The following is a 16342-nucleotide window of genomic DNA, read 5'->3' as shown; positions in this document are numbered from 1 at the left end:
CGTTGATTCACTCGTACAACAAAATGTGTTTTACTTGAAAAAAAAAACGCTTCTCAGGTCAAATATTGGTGTGCGATTAAAATACGATTAATTGCGATTAATTAATCACAGAGCCTGTAATTAATTAGATTAAAATGTTTAATCGCATCCCAGCCATAATATATATATATATATATTTTTTTCTTTTTTTTTTTTCTTCCCCAGCTTCAGTAATGCAAGCAAGGGGATGCACGATATCAGTGGTGTAAAATAACTAAGTACATTTACTACTGTAAACTGTAACTAAGTACTGTACTTAAGTGCAATTTTTAGGTATTTTATTTACTTTAGTGGAGAATTTCCAAATTTCAATATTTTTACTTCTACTCCACTACATCTCTGAGGAAAACTTTTACTCCACTACAATTATTTGACAACTTTAGTTACTAGTTGCTTTGTAGCTTTGAATTACAAAACTTACATTAAGCATTTCAGCCCTATATACATTTCGGCCATTTGAAAATAGCCGATCTACAAGCTCGCAATGTGTCCCATTGTGAGCTTGTAGATCTAACTGTTTGAACAGAAAGTGTGATTTAATTCAAGAGTGTCATTAAATGGACAAACAACACGGTTGTAATCAATGCTCATTATGCCTATAGCCAACAGGCTATAGGCACCCTGTCCCCCCCCCCTCCCAGTAAGCTGTGGTGTTCCTCAAGGTAGCATACTGGGACCTCTGTTGTTCCTAATATACGTGAACGACATGGCATCTGCTTGCGACTGCAACCTGTTCCTGTTCGCGGATGACTCGGCTCTCCTAGTCTCGGGCAAGGACCACTTGCAGGTTGAAAAGACACTTAACTCTGAACTAAGTAAGATCTGCACATGGCTTAACGACAACAAATTATCAATTCACCTGGGAAAAACAGAGTCCATCCTTTTTGGATCAAATCATAACCTCAAAAAAGTCGAAAACTTCACAATCAAAGTGGGTGACAAGGTCATAACACGAAAAAACGAAATCTCTTACTTAGGATGCATCCTTGAAGCTAATCTTTCCAGTGAAAAGATGACTTCTAAAGTAATAAATAAAATCAACCAACGAACTCGTTTCCTACAGAGGATCGCCCCGATGGTCAATTTCAACACACTGAAGACCATAGCTGGTGCAATAATCCAGCCCCTCTTTGACTACGGAGTCCACGTATGGTATCGTGACGCACCACAAGCCCTGAAAACTAAACTCCAAACAGCCCAAAATAAACTAATTAGGGTCCTGCTTATCCTTCCCTATCAGACTCACCTCACCGCTACTCACCAGTTAAGAGTGGGGTGGCTCAGAGTAGATGACAGAGTACAGCAACTTGCAATGGGCCTGGTGTACAAGATACACTACACCACTATGATACCCAAGTACCTTTCAAAATACTTTATAAACATTAAGGATGTCCATAATTACAACACCAGAGGCAGCGCCACAGATCACTTTCAACCCAGAGTTAAAACCAACAAAGGGTCAAACTCTTTTTTCTGCTATACCACCAAAATGTGGAAAGCCTTACCGAAGGCCATAAAGGAGTGTGGATCACTAGCATCCTTTAAAATTGCCCTGAAAAACCACTTACAGGCAGCAGCCGTTCGCAACTGGTAAAAAATGAACCTAGCCCAACCCTACCCTCCCCTGCCCCTTCTTTGTATATACTGTTTATTTTAGACTTACTGTATTTTTTTTGTTTTTCTTTACATATCTACTGCATAGTACTGTGTTCTATTTGTCTGTCATTCAATGTTATATGAGATACTTAAATGGTTTCCAGTGGAAATAAGCTTAGTCTTTTCATGGATCTCCTTTTAGTAGACCTTGTACCAGTGAACTGTACCGTCATGAAACTGTACCTTTTCCTATGCAAACTTCTAATAAAGTCTTCAATCAATCAATATATGCCTACCCGAAGAATCCTGGAGATCTCGCTGGGACGCAGTCCTTCTGAAGCCAGTTCAATCAGTTTTCTCCTCTTAGAAGCTGGGAGCGGTCGACCGTTTAGAAATATGCCTCCCAGTTGGTTCACACTGCTACCACCTTACCAGAGAGAGAGAGAGAGAGAGAGAGAGAGAGAGAGAGAGAGAGAGAGAGAGAGAGAGAGAGAGAGAGAGAGAGAGAGAGAGAGAGAGAGAGAGAGAGAGAGAGAGAGAGATGATGATGAGTGAGTGGCATCCCTATTCTGGGGGAATAATCCATAGGAATAATCAGAGATTTGGGGGAAAAGTACAAAGGCCACTCCTGTCAATTATAGGCTAGTTGTTTACTACACTGGTAAACAATGGGTCGGGACCCATTTGTGGGTCACAGACACATTTTTATTTTTTGTTTCCTGCATTTTGATTATTATTATTATTTAAAAAAAAGCTAAGATTTTCATGAATAAAAAACGCAATGTTTTTTCCAAGTAATTTCAAGGGGTATTTATCAATATTTAGGTATTTGATGTAAATGTTACCAGGCCCTCCTCCTGCAGGACGCCTCCCCATACACACCCATTGTAACTTCAAACTCCGTTTTAACCATGATAGATTCATTAAAAACACCCATTATGTTTTCTAGTGACTCACAATACCCTCCTGATACGTGAGCAGGCCGTGTATTTTTTAATAACCTTTTTCATTTATTTTTAATAATTATTTGGGAAAATGGAAAAATATATATATACAATAAAAACTATTAAACAACACGGCCTGCTTACATATTAAGGGGGGTATTCACTAGAACAAATAATGGGTGTTTTTAATGAATCTATCATGGTTAAAATGGAGTTTGAAGTTATAATGGGTGTGTATGGGGCCCCCCTCCTGGAGGAGAAGAACTGGTGGCATTTACATCAAATATCTAAATATTGAATCAAGCAAATTAAAAACTGTCCAGGGTGCTCATAAAAGCCTGAATAGATGATAAAATGACCAAAGGTTTTTTTTTTAAGTGAAATATCTCTTTAATTGATAAATAAAAGAAAATTCGAAGAAATTCCATAAATTAGAAAACAAATGTATAGGCCTGGTATGAAAATAGCCAACAGCTCACAATGCAGCTCAAACAAGGCATTGTGAGCTTGTAGATCTGCTGTTTTCATAGTTTGTGTCCTGGGCAAACGTCTAATTTCTCTTTTGGTTCTCGACCTGAAAAGTTTAGGAACCACCAGGCTAGGCCTGAGGGTTTAAGACAATTGAAACAATAGACAAATAAAACAACAAACAACACAATAGGCACCATTTAACTAATTCCAATCCAGGCCCATATTTAAGTAGACTAAAATAGCCTATTAACTATTATGATGGGGTTCAAAGAAATGTGGGGACAGAACCTTTATTTGGATCCAAGTTTGTTCCGCACATCTCCGTGGCAGTCAGTCTGTTTGTCTCGCAGGAATTAAAGTGATTCAATCAGCAAAAAACAAGAAAGCTCCCCACAGGAAAATGTGAGTCCTGCCCCAATGAAGAAAAGTAGGCTTCCATCCACAGCCGCTTCCAACTTGACAGTGCAAGCAGCTCTGTGCGGGCAGGGCGACCCCTCACCAACTGGCTGACGAGAGATGAAAGTGCGAGTCTGAGATTGCAGGCACCTCTCTGACAAAACAAAGGAACCACGCACGACAGCACACGTCTATATAGACCTCTGAGATGACGTGGCCAACCCCAAATGTCAATAATAGCATCATCCACACAGTCTGCTTGGTTGGCTATAGGCCTATAGACCTATGTCTGATTTTGTGAGCGCAAATTGGCAAAATGTAAAAACAGCCGGTGCATCATCATCATGGGCCCAATGTTTGATTCAGGACACACAAGCAGTGGCTTGTTGAATTAACGCCACAATTACAGAATAACAGACCAAGAACATCCTATAGCCTAATTATAGTTAAGAAATCCATTCCACTTTTTTAAAACTGAAATGTCAACGTGATCAACGCAGGCATGTTACTCATCCTTAGGTAGGCCTACTCGTGTGGTCACGTGACTTGAGCATCCTTTCAACCAGGTTAAGTGGTCCAGATTAAAACGATTGAGTCCCCCTTTCATAAAACAAACATTTGGAAATCTGCTCCAATGACGACGTGCCATATGGTAAAGTGCTTTTGATAAATCATAAATCCATCGTGGAGTCTCTCTTTATTACATTTTCTTTAAAGCGTGAACAAATAGACGAGTACGGCGGGCGAGAGGCGATGGCCAATTGGGGTGCCTCGTTTCCACAGAATGGGGAGGTTTTAAAAAACCCTCACAGATGTTCTTGGGCTGCCAGCAAGATAAAACGCGTTGTAAACGTTTCAAAGGAAATATTTGACGAGCAAATATTAGCCAATGTGAAACCCACACACAGGGCTCGTCTTTTGGCCTGTTTAATGACTAATTGAATATCATTAGCTGGGTCCACACAGATCGAAGTGCCACCGAAATAAAGGCTTGGATTTTAAAATGCCATATGGTCCAAATTATACATTAACTTGGGCTTAGTGGACAATAGTACTCCCTGTACACTCAGCTTGCGTTCGGGGAGGGGAGGACGTACATTTTGGACACCAGCATCTCCTTGCCAACCGAGATAAAACATAAATAAAAAGGATAAATAGCCTACACCATTTTCTTTATCACTGGAGAGTTGAGGTGGTTACTGATTTATTGTACTTTAATGCACATTACATTATACGTGTATACAAACCGAGGCCGATAAAAACAGTTGCGTGGTAGGACCGGGAACGTCAAAACATTCGCTGCGCGTAAATTGACACTCCGACTCTCCAAAGGAGAAGACGGATGTTTTAGTGCCTTAACGTTCTTTTGAACATTGGTATACAATTCCAACCCCTCATATTCTTTCATTTCGTTCATCACACAAATGCATGTGTGCGTCTGCGTGTCCTGATATATGGGAAACTATCATAATTTCAACTGCGTAAAGGGGCATCATCATAGTGCTATCCAAAGCGCACCGACTATTCTTGTGCGCAATGGGCATTACTCGTTTGCTTCTTACAAACATGTTCATGATGTCCTCTCATATCCTTTGGTGGCTTAGGGAGCAATCTCATATAGGCCTATATCATTTAAAGAAAAAACAACAATGGATTTTCTATACTAACATGAAAGCAAATCGATACCTATCCTACAGTATTGTGTCTTATTTTTTGTGTTTGTTTTATTGTATAGCCTACTTTTCAAGAATGTGGTGGTGATCCTTTGTGAGTTGTCGTCAGTCTTGGCTTGGCTGTGTAGGGCCTACAGAAATTGCACCTTTTTCACGATACATAACGAATGCATAAGCTACAATTAATGCATGCACATTGTTTAAAAACAATTCAAGGGCGCCCTTGGTGTAGCCTGGGGCGTTTCGCAAGCGCAAGTATTTTCACGTGCGCGCACAGTTTTTGGTGTAGTCTGGGCCCGGCCGTGACGCGCTCAAACGCGCACAGACCAATTTGACTCCATTTGAACCGCATGCATGGTGAACCTTGTAATTTTTGTTTCTATATATTTTCAAATGATTTGAATATCCACGTAGAACAATGTTTAGCCATTAGCTTTCACAAGAGCAAGTTCGATTTTTTTAATGCATTGATGTAACCTATATCCTCAAACCTAGAACTCAACTAACCCTGCCGATTAAGCATACGGTTGGATGACTCAGAATAGACTAGAGCATTGTTTCTCAAACTGTTTTGGCTTCAGTACCCCAGTATACTGATTTCTGAAGCAGAGTACCCCCTTCCCACATCATTGTGAAAAAGAAAAATGACTTCAAAAGTCCAGTTCCCATGCCAATATTTTCTAAATAAAACAGCATAATGGCAAATAAACATTGCTTTCTATATTCAATATCAGTAGTAATTTGGTATTACAATTTACAGGTTCACACAAAGTCTGTCAATGTTTTATCATTGACCATAACACTAAAATGCATATTCCCATTTTCTAGGTTTTTGAGCGGTGGTCACAGCGATCCTATATGTGGCCGTGTGTGTGGGTCTGTCTGTCTGTCTGTCTGTCTGTCTCCGTGTCCGTAGCCTGCAGTTACCTTTTCTGACCACACATGTTAAGGGAGGGGCGCTGTTGCACACACACACACACACACACACACACACACACACACACACACACACACACACACACACACACACACACACACACACACCACCACTCAGTTCACACGAGTGTGATTTTATTTTTCTCATGTACTCCTGCAGTACCCCTGCGTACCCCCATTTGAGAAACACTGGACTAGAGGATACTAAGGGCATAGGCCTAGTAGCAGGGGTAGCAAATACCATACTCAAAAGGCAGGGGCCACAATTGTAAAATGACTTGAAGTGTTTACATATTCATATGAAGGAAAGGTTTCAGATGTTTTAGTTTTTGGGCATCCGGCTGATAAGAGCACAAGTTCTTATGATGCATTTCATTAATAGTGCAGAGTTAGACCAACCTTCAACCCAGATGAGTGAAACACACTGTGTAAAACGTGCAAGTGGATGGAATGATGGAGAAAAGGTCTTTAATTCTTTAATTTCTCTTCGATACTTTTACTTTTAATACTTAATCTTAACACCAGATGTGAGCTACAGTACATGAACACTTTACGAGTGATTTTCTTATGAGTGACTGGAGTAAAAATATCTTTCAGGCAGTTACTTGCAGCTATTTGTAACTGCTTGACCTTCGCACCAAAAAATACAAATAAAAATAGAATAAAAATAATAGCATAATAAATGAACCCTAACCAACTAGTCACAAACGGTTTCCGAATGTGAACATTTATTGTTGTCACTGTCTTGTTTGTGCCCCCTGCCAATTGCAATTCAGGCATTTAGCATTATCTAATCCAGTGTTTCTCAATCTTTTTTGGCTTGAGTACTCCCTTTCCCTGATTTCTGAATCCAAGTAGCCTTTACCCGGCAACAAAATAAAACGTATAAAACTGCAATTATAGTATACATAAATAGTGGTATATGACGCTATATATTAAGCCCCCCATCCAAAGAATATAAAATCAAACGGTTTTCATGTCAATAACTTCATTTTTAAAAGCCATCCCAGTTGCCTGGTACCATGTCATTTGGGTTAGCAACTCAGGCTCATATCAAGTTTCTCCATGTGTCATCATTAAAGATAACAGTACATGTTTTTTTTACCCTCATTCAATTGTTGTCAATTATTTAACTATGAAGAATATTAGCATGATTTATACCTCTATTCTTCTTTTTGGGTTAATGTTCGTGAGTAGTACCTTCGCGTACCCCTAGGGGTACACATACCCTCATTTGAGAAACACTGATCTGTCATTCTCACAAAACAATTGTTGCCTAGAGACCAGATAAAAATAAGAAACTAATTATTGAAGGAAAATAAAGAATATATGAATGCTTGGATATGTTGTTTGCTTTCACCACCAACACATGCTGGCTTATTGTACTTGATCTGCTTTGAGAAGTTAGCAAACAATACAAATAAATAACAGTAAAAAAGTAATATTGAAAGACCAGAAAAAACACAAATGAATATATAAAGCAAACATCTTGTTGTGGCTCCAAACATATTTTTAATACGTTTTTGATCATAAAGTTTGCCTTCCCCTGATCTACCCCAACTCTCTTCACCAACTCTTTTCACCAAAAATAGCAGATCTACAAGCTCACAACGCATCCCAACGTTATGACGCGTTTTTTTATTTTTATTTATTCATTTTGGTGAACCCTGAATAGGGATGCTGGGGTTAAAACTTCAAGTACAGTATAAAGTTATTTTCAGTCAGTTCTGATGGAAACAGATATTTCTCTGTGACATAGCCTGCCATATTCACAGGTGGAAAGATGTACATATTTACCTAGTGTAATATATGATATAGGATTCTAATACTTAACAGTGTAATTCAGGGGTGCCGTGGATGAAAAAGTTATTTGCCGGGGTGCTCTGAGTCCAGACAGTTTGAAAACCCCTGCTCTGCAGTATTTCTCAATCTTTTTTGGCTTGAGTACCCCCTTTCCCTGATTTCTGAATCCAATTACCCCCTTTACCCGGCAACAACATTTTGCTTATAAAACTGCAATTATAGTATACATAAATAGTGGTATATGACGCTATATATTAAGCCCCTCCATCCAAAGAATATAAAATCAAACGGTTTTCATGTCAATAACTTCAACTTTAAAAGCCATCCCAGTTGCCTGGTACCATGTAACATGTTGTTTTACCCTCCTCATTCAATTGTAGTCAATTATTTAACTATGAACAATATTAGCATGATTTATACCTCTATTCTTCTTTTTGGGGTAATTTTCTTGAGTACCCCCTTCAGTACCTTCGCGTACCCCTAGGGGTACACGTACCCCCATTTGAGAAACATTCTAATCCATACTGTGACACGCAGCACAGCAGATACAGTAGGCCTAACATACCGCCCAGAGAGGTGGAAGCCGCGGTCTCCACAATTTACTCACTAAAATTACATTCACACACATTTGGGTTCATGTAGCAGCGTCTTGACTGCAAATTGTGCATTTATGTTTTACATTGGAACGTGGAATGTGTTCCAGGGGCCACAAGAAAGCTCAGCTGCTGGGTACTGATTTGACCCACGGGCTGCATGCCAGTTGAATATCACTGGAGTACAACCTGCAACGGCCTGGTCTTCAAGATATTCAAGAGAGTGACACCCATACCTGTCAAAAGACACACACAGGCACAACACCAGAGGGAGCCCCTGATTCAGCACAATTTCACAAACATGGCCATGGGCAGGCATTGACACTAAGGCTTGCCCACCTGCCCCCGGCAGGTAAATAAAACGTCAGGGCAGGTGAAGTTGGCTTTCAGGTTGCCCGACAGAGCAAGTGCTCATTTGAGAGGGGACACAAATGTCTATAAACATGAGATATCTGTCTAAACACCTGAACGTGGCCAGTGCGCCATGTGTCTTCTGGTCTGTGGAATGTAAAATAAGAGCACTATTTACCTATAATGTGCTGTTTTTACTGTTGCTACATTTAAAAATAAAAAATAACAAGTGTGAACCCATAGACATATTCAATCATAGCTAAAGTATTTGGTATTTGGATTTGGAGGTATTGAGGTATGACATTTTATCGCACAGGCCCAGAAAGTAAATAAATAAGTGTTAAATTGAGCGGTAATTCAAATCGTACCTATCATTTTATAAAGGACTATTTACTTTTCGGGCAAGTGGGCATTACCTTCGGGCAAGTAGAACATGACCTGTACTTGCCCGATGGGCCTCTGAGACCTTAGTGTCAACCCCTGCATGGGGTTAAATTAATTCTACTGCTATGCCACCAAAATGTGGAATGCCCTACCAGCAACCTCCCGACGAGTCCCCAAATGATCAGCTTAATGATCTGCACATTTATTGACTTTTTATTTATTTTATTAATACCTCTAAAATAAGTAATCAACAAACTATACTTTAAAAATGGACACTACAGTACTCATATTACTAAGTAAATTTAAAGGGATATTCCACTTTCAAAAAAACTCTGCCTTGCATGCTGCCTCCCCAGGCTCATGGGCCTCACCACATACACACCCATTGTAACTTCAAACTCCATTTTAACCATGATAGATTCATTAAAAACACCCATTATTTTTTTCTGACGACTCATACTGCCCTCCTAATACGTGAGCAGGCCGTGTTTTTTCGATAACATTTTTCATTTATTTCTAATAATTTATTTTTATATTTAATTTTTCTCATTTTCCCAAAGAATTATAAAAAATAAATGAAAAAGGTTATTGAGAAAACACAAGCCTGCTCACGTATTAGGAGGTATAGTATGAGTCACCAGAAAAAAAGAATGGGTGTTTTTAATGAATCTATCATGGTTAAAATGAAGTTTGAAGTTACAATGGGTGTGTATGTGCAGAGGTCCTGAGCCTATATCTAAATATTGAATGAAGTAAATTAAAAACTGTTCAGGGTGTTCATAAAAGCCTGATTAGATGATAAAGTGACCAAAAGTTTTTTTGCAAGTGGAATATCCCTTTAACAGATCCTTATTATAACCATCTGCTGCTGCCTGTTTGATGCAGTTTACCATTATGATTTATGTTGGGTTTTTAATTGATTTCCAATAAAAGATTAACATACTTTTGCATAAAGCACACACACACACACGCACGCACGCACGCATGCACGCGCGCTGGGCACGCGCTCCTCCCGGCCTGGCAGACAGTCTCATGAATGAACTGAACTGAACTGCACACTTACTGCACAGCATCCAGGCAGCATCTCTGGTGAATCATGAACGGGTTAAAATACTATGCTCATTGCTGACGTGTCGCACCACCTCTTGCACCGGAAGACGTCGTTCCAGCGTGCCTACGCAGCGGACCTAGTCTCGCGTAGCCAGACAACTATTCCACAATCTCCGAATGCTATATAGAGTCTGGAACAGCAGCTCCCGAACGGCGAGTATCGGAAGTAGCCACTGCTGCACTGAACTGTAGTCCCATTGGAAACATAACAGAAACACAATAGCTCAGACAAAGTCATTCGAGCTGCCTATTATTGTTATGAGTGTATAGTTTATGAAACGTTTGAAAACATCATGAAGGTGACACCAATAACACCAGAGAAAGACAAAATAAAGCCCCCAGAAATGTTGAAAGGAGACATAACGCTTCCAGTAGGACATGTTATTGCTACTGCACCAAGGGAGCGGTTGCGTCACATCCGCTTTATCTCGCACTCACCGTTTCTATTTCCGTCCGCCAGACTGTATGCTGGGAGCATTTGACCAAATCGCGGAGGCAACAGTCTGGCCACGCGAGACTACAGCGGACCACGCAGCCCCGCAGCCCCCCGTTCGCTCTCATTCATCCCGCCTGGAACATAGTGATAACGTGTGCTTTTAGACTAGAGATGGGATTTATGGTTCTTTGAAGTGAGCCGGATCTCTGAGATCCGTTCCTTTCAAAGAGCCGTTCAAAAGACTGGCTCATTTTAGTTTCTAGTTACTTTGTAGATTTTGATTGTAAAATTACAAATCACGTCAACCCTATATATACATTTAGTTTTTCGGCCATATATACATTTCCGCCATTTGAAAATAGCCGATCTACTGTAGATCTGCTATTTTCACATGTTTTTTTTCTACATTTTATTCATTGAAAAATTTGTGAAATGCTACATTTTGCATAATGAGTAGCCTACTTTCTACTATTGGTACTTTAAGTGCATTTTGATACCAATACTTTTGTACTTTTACTCAAGTACATTTTAATTCCAAACGTCTATTAGAGTTGTGGCAGAGTATTTCTACATTGCAGTATTGATACTTTTACATAAGTAAAGAATTGATTGATTGAAGACTTTATTAGAAGTTTGCATAGAAAAAGGTACAGTTTCATGACGGCACAGTTCACTGGTAGGCCTACAAGGTCAACTAAAAGGAGATCCTAGGCAGGGCTGGATTAACACCTCAGTGGGTCCCTGGGCACTGAAGCTACAAGGGGCCCCGGTGTGCGCGCAAAATGTTTTGAAGGCATATGTACATATTATGTAGGCATGTAGGTCCCATATAACATCTGCAGCAGCAGTTGGCACAGCGCGGCCTGGCAGAGTTTTAATCACTTTCATGAAATATTGTACATTGTACACAATCAGCACTTTTCAGCAGCATTCTCACAGCATTTGTTTCAGGGGATTGGAAAATGTGCCCAAAGTGCCCATCTGGTAGATCCGGGCCTGATCCTAGTAAAGCACTTGGCTTATTTACACAGGACACCATTGAAGTATCTCATATAACATTGAATGACAGACGGATAGAAGAACACAGAACTATGCAGCTGAGTAGATGTATCAGGATAAAATAAAATAAAAAAGAGACTAAAAAAAAAAAAAAAGTGCAAGAATGTTTGTACTTTTCCCACCACAACAGTTCATGTTCATTTAGGCGAGCTCCCTCCCTACTACTGCGAACCGGATCGCCCATCATCGTTCATTTCAAAGAGCCGTTCAAAAGACTCGATTCGTTCGCGAACGTCCCCACCTCTACTTTTTGACGTGTGCGCGCACGTGTTTCCGGTACCAACGTGTTGGTGGTGTGTATAGTCAGTACTCTACTGTGTAGTGTGAGTCGCTGCTGTTAGAGCTCAGCCTCTCTCTTTTCTCGTTGGCTCCCAGTAGAAGAACACTTCTTCTTCTTAGTCAGTCCAGTCCTCCCGTCCCCCCCATTCCCGGACCACCACCACCACCACCACAACGGACCCCCAGATTCTATCTGAACCCCAGGCAGCACCAGAAGAACCAGCTTTTATAATAGGACATGATGGCATCGGTTTCTGCACAACAAGCAGCCCAGCAGCAGCCCACCTCGATCCAGAACCAGGTCGCTGCTGCTCCGCTCCAGAGAGGGATAGTCAAGATGGTATAGTATATGGATCCATTGTGTGTGTGTGTGTGTGTGTGTGGGGCAACGCTTACTTTAAGTGCCAGCCAACTTAGTGTAAACTTTGATTTGATGGTGTGTGTGTGTGTGTGTGTGTGTGTGTGTGTGTGTGTGTGTGTGTGTGTGTGTGTGTGTGTGTGTGGGGGGGGGGGGGGTGCCAGTTCGTGCCAGTATGCTGGTGGCACAGACACAACTGTTAGAAAAGTGTCACCAGCATGCTGCCCCGACGTGGCTTCATTCAAGGACCCCCCAGTTTGACATGCTACCAGGCAACGGACGGACCCCCCATTTTAATGGCATTTTCTATCTATGAGTGAGACCCACATTTATATAGTAAAATCAATGTTAATTTAACTCTGAGTGAGTGAGAGTGTACAAAATGTGGTTCCATTTGCACACACTCTCTGAGTTACACACCCATAATAAGGGTCCATTTGGTTCCTAACTATCATTTAGCGACACAAAAAACTGCTTTCGGTGGACAAGAGTGTCGACGCGAGCCGCACAGACCGACGTGTCGTTCTGTGCAAAAAGCGACCGTGTTTACAACAAGCGGAGGCGTTGATTTTGCCTTCACATTACCTTGTTAGCCTAGCCTAGCATGGCTAGTTAGCCCCCGAAATTAGCCCCCTGACGTTGATAGATAGCGACCCCCCCCCCACCCCCCCTTCGCGCTGTTTTTTTTCTTTTCTTTTTTTAAAGTTGCAATTGAACTTGGGTTAAAACACGATTCTGACCCATAGCGTTTCAGTTTATTTATGCTTCCACACTGAAACCTGGCAGCATGTTGTGTCTGACAGCGTTAGCATCTGTAGCACATGATACCACATACACATCCAGTGGCGTAAAGTAGCCAAGTATATTTACTTATGTACTGCAATTATAAGTACAATTTGGGGGTATATGTACTTTTACTTGAGTTTTTCCCCCAATACTTTTACTTCTACTTAACTACATCTCAAATGTTTTACTTTTACTACAATTATTTGGAAACTTTAGTTACTAATTACTTGTGGATATAAATTATAATATTATAAAACATACATTAACCACTTTAGCCCTATTTTATACCCAGACTATACATTTTACATTTTGTCAACACTTTCATTACTTTTACATTTTGAAACCTGGACTTTTACTTGTTACAGAGTACCTCTATATTGCAGTATTGATACTTTTACTTAAGTAAAACATTTGAGTAATTTGTCCACCACTGCACACACGCACACACCACTCTGCATGGGTGGCACTCTCACAGATGTTGGGACTCCCAGCCCAGCTAGTTGGCTAACATGAGTAAAACCAGCGAGAACCAGCTGCATGCCTCAACTTAAAGTGCATGATCAAAGTTCATGGTCTTGAACACTCTTCCAACATGGGACAACCCACCCACCACCAGAGAATCCAATTTACTCAATTAATCTGAATTGAGTGTAACTGCTGTGGTAGTTAGCTGTTGGCTACAAGCTAACTTAAAGCTACTTTCAGTATTGGGGGAATTATCAATTTTAAGCCTATTGAACCACAATTTGACATGGAACTAAAACTGCCTTACCCATGCATATTGCAAAATGGTAAGAATATCTAACTTGTAGGGTCAAGATTTTCTTTGTTAAACTAATCATTTCTGATGAATTGGTATGAAGTCTAAAGAGGTGCATGCAGGAAACCCAACGCATTGTCACCTTTGTCACTTTGCAAGGAGTTTGCCAACAATTGACAAACTCTTAGTAGTCGACTAAGAACTTCTTGAGGACAGCCCTGTGAACTTGAACATTGGTCCCTAATGTACACCATCAGCCGAAAGCCAGACTGTCATGTAATGTTGCGTACCTTCACGTCACAGAATATAATTTGCAGACCACGAGAAACTGACACGTAGAGTGTTTCTGGCTCCTCTAGTATGAAGTTGTTCGTGGTGGTACAGTAGCATACCATCTTGGTTCATGATTGTTATGCCTCTTGTGGCCTAAAGCACTCCCAAACTCTGCAGCCTGGTCATGCTGTTTCATCTCTGGGTGAAACTCAAGGTTTTCCTTTTTTACTAGACTGTTGGTTTTCCCATTCTGAGAGTGCTGGCAGTTCATCTACTTTCTTGGCTGCATAGCTTGATTTTGGCTTTGATTCAGAATCACAGCATGTGCTTGAATACAAATAATAGCCTTCGGTTTGGTCTAGCATTTGTATTTATTTTGTGTCTCTCTCAATCTCTCTCTCTCTCTCTCGTTCTCTCTCGTTCTCTCTCTCTCTCGCGCGCTCTCTCTCGCGCTCTCTCTCTCTCTCTCTCTCGCACACGCTCTCTCTCTCGCACACGCTCTCTCTCTCTCTCGCACACGCACTGAATGCCCTCCACTCCTTTAATTTGGATCCACATCATATCTATAACATCTAGTATATATTAAATATTGTCAGAGCAGCCAAGTTATATTTGGTTCCATGCATTTTGAGGAATAGCGATCTAATCTCTGTCTGTAATAAAATGATCTTCCACGCGTGCTTGGCCTTTTTCCCCCCCTCAAAAGATAATTTTATAGTTCAACATACTTGTAGCATACTTTTATTGGGCCTGGATTACTCTCTTTCTCTGTTATGTTCTGATTTGCCCATTTCGGGTGACATGATGTCGTTCCAACCCCCCCCCCCCACACCACCCATCAAAGGTGGGCCACAGAGGAAAAGTGAGGAGGGAAAAAAAGTCACGCAAGGTCATGTGCATTGAGAATGTAAACAGTCAGACGAAGGTAATGCAGTGGCTGTTTTTCCATAGCTGGTCCCCTTCCACTTGGCTCCTACTCTGAGTCTGAGCGCGTGAGTCAGTCGGTCTTGAGTGGGACACGGCTGTGTTCTTCTGACGCGAGACCGGCTTTATCTGCCTCGCATCTTAGATCAACAGCGCAACAGTGATGCTCCTGGAGCGACCGCAGATAAAAGATGTTTGTTCAGATTCCGTGTAAATGCCGTGGTCGTCAAAACCCAGGAGGACTAGGCCGTTATCTGTGTGCCTGTTTAGCTACGCTATCGCACGGCGTGATCTCACCTTGTCTCTGAATGCTAAATTTGACCGCATATCGCCATGGCAACGAGCGACGCTGGTTGGTTTTCTTCCCTGCACTTCAGTAGTAGCTTCTACCTCCTGGTAGAAGCAGTCTTGCGTTTGCTGATTAACCACTTAAGCACACGGCGGTGTCACCCGGTGAATATAGCAGATCTACAAGTTCGCAAACGCACATTCAATGCATTTGAACGCAATGCATTTTCAAATATGCTATCTTCACAAAGAAGTAGTGATGCCGCTGTTGGTTTTTAGCATCTTATCTACCAGCAATGTTTTATGCACAAGACTCTCTGCATAAATCGGCACACAAATCAAGGCTTATCTTTTATTTGCCTGGCTAACTGTTCCCCTTTACTCTTAACTTGAAGTAAAGACCCACTCCAGTGTTTATCAGTTGGTTATCTACACAATGTCAATGCAAGTGTGTAGGTATTTTTACTCTAGTTACCGTCTAGTCTGTCGCCGTAGCCAGATGTCATCTGCACATCTGTGCACAATTATTGAAGTGCTTAAACACTTTCAACCTGGCATTCCTATTTTGAACACAGGTGTACACAAATTGTAGTTATGGCCTTACAATATTTGGGGTCATGATTGGCTACTGTTTGAGCCACATCCGATTCTTTGCAGTGTCAAAAGTCTGGCTTATGTTACAATCCTTGTTATTGACGATGCCATGTCATATTACCTTGGGTTGAGGTCACAATTCTAGTCATAACTCATAATTCTTTCCAAAGCTGTTTGCCCAGTCCACCTGTTAAATATCATCAATTCCATCTACCCTGTTGGTTAGTTAACCACTTTCAGCCTTGTGTGGTCATTATAGGTGAAAATGGTCAGAAATTGTAATACAAAA

General features: G+C 41.0%; 1 protein-coding gene across 1 annotated transcript in view; it reads left to right on the top strand.

The window, feature by feature from the left end:
* The first annotated feature begins 12082 nt into the window (after positions 1-12082).
* Positions 12083-16342, top strand: part of snd1 (staphylococcal nuclease and tudor domain containing 1) — a 460739-nt gene continuing 456479 nt past the window's right edge. Inside the window, exon 1 of the mRNA XM_080754108.1 lies at positions 12083-12410. Within this exon, the coding sequence (XP_080610234.1) occupies positions 12309-12410 (102 nt within the window). The 5' untranslated portion in view covers positions 12083-12308. The remainder of the gene's footprint in view (positions 12411-16342) is intronic.

The sequence above is a fragment of the Nannobrachium achirus genome, assembly GCF_963921795.1.
Source record: "Nannobrachium achirus genome assembly, chromosome: 23".
NCBI lineage: Eukaryota > Metazoa > Chordata > Actinopteri > Myctophiformes > Myctophidae > Nannobrachium > Nannobrachium achirus.
This window is presented reverse-complemented; position numbering and strand designations above follow the sequence as displayed.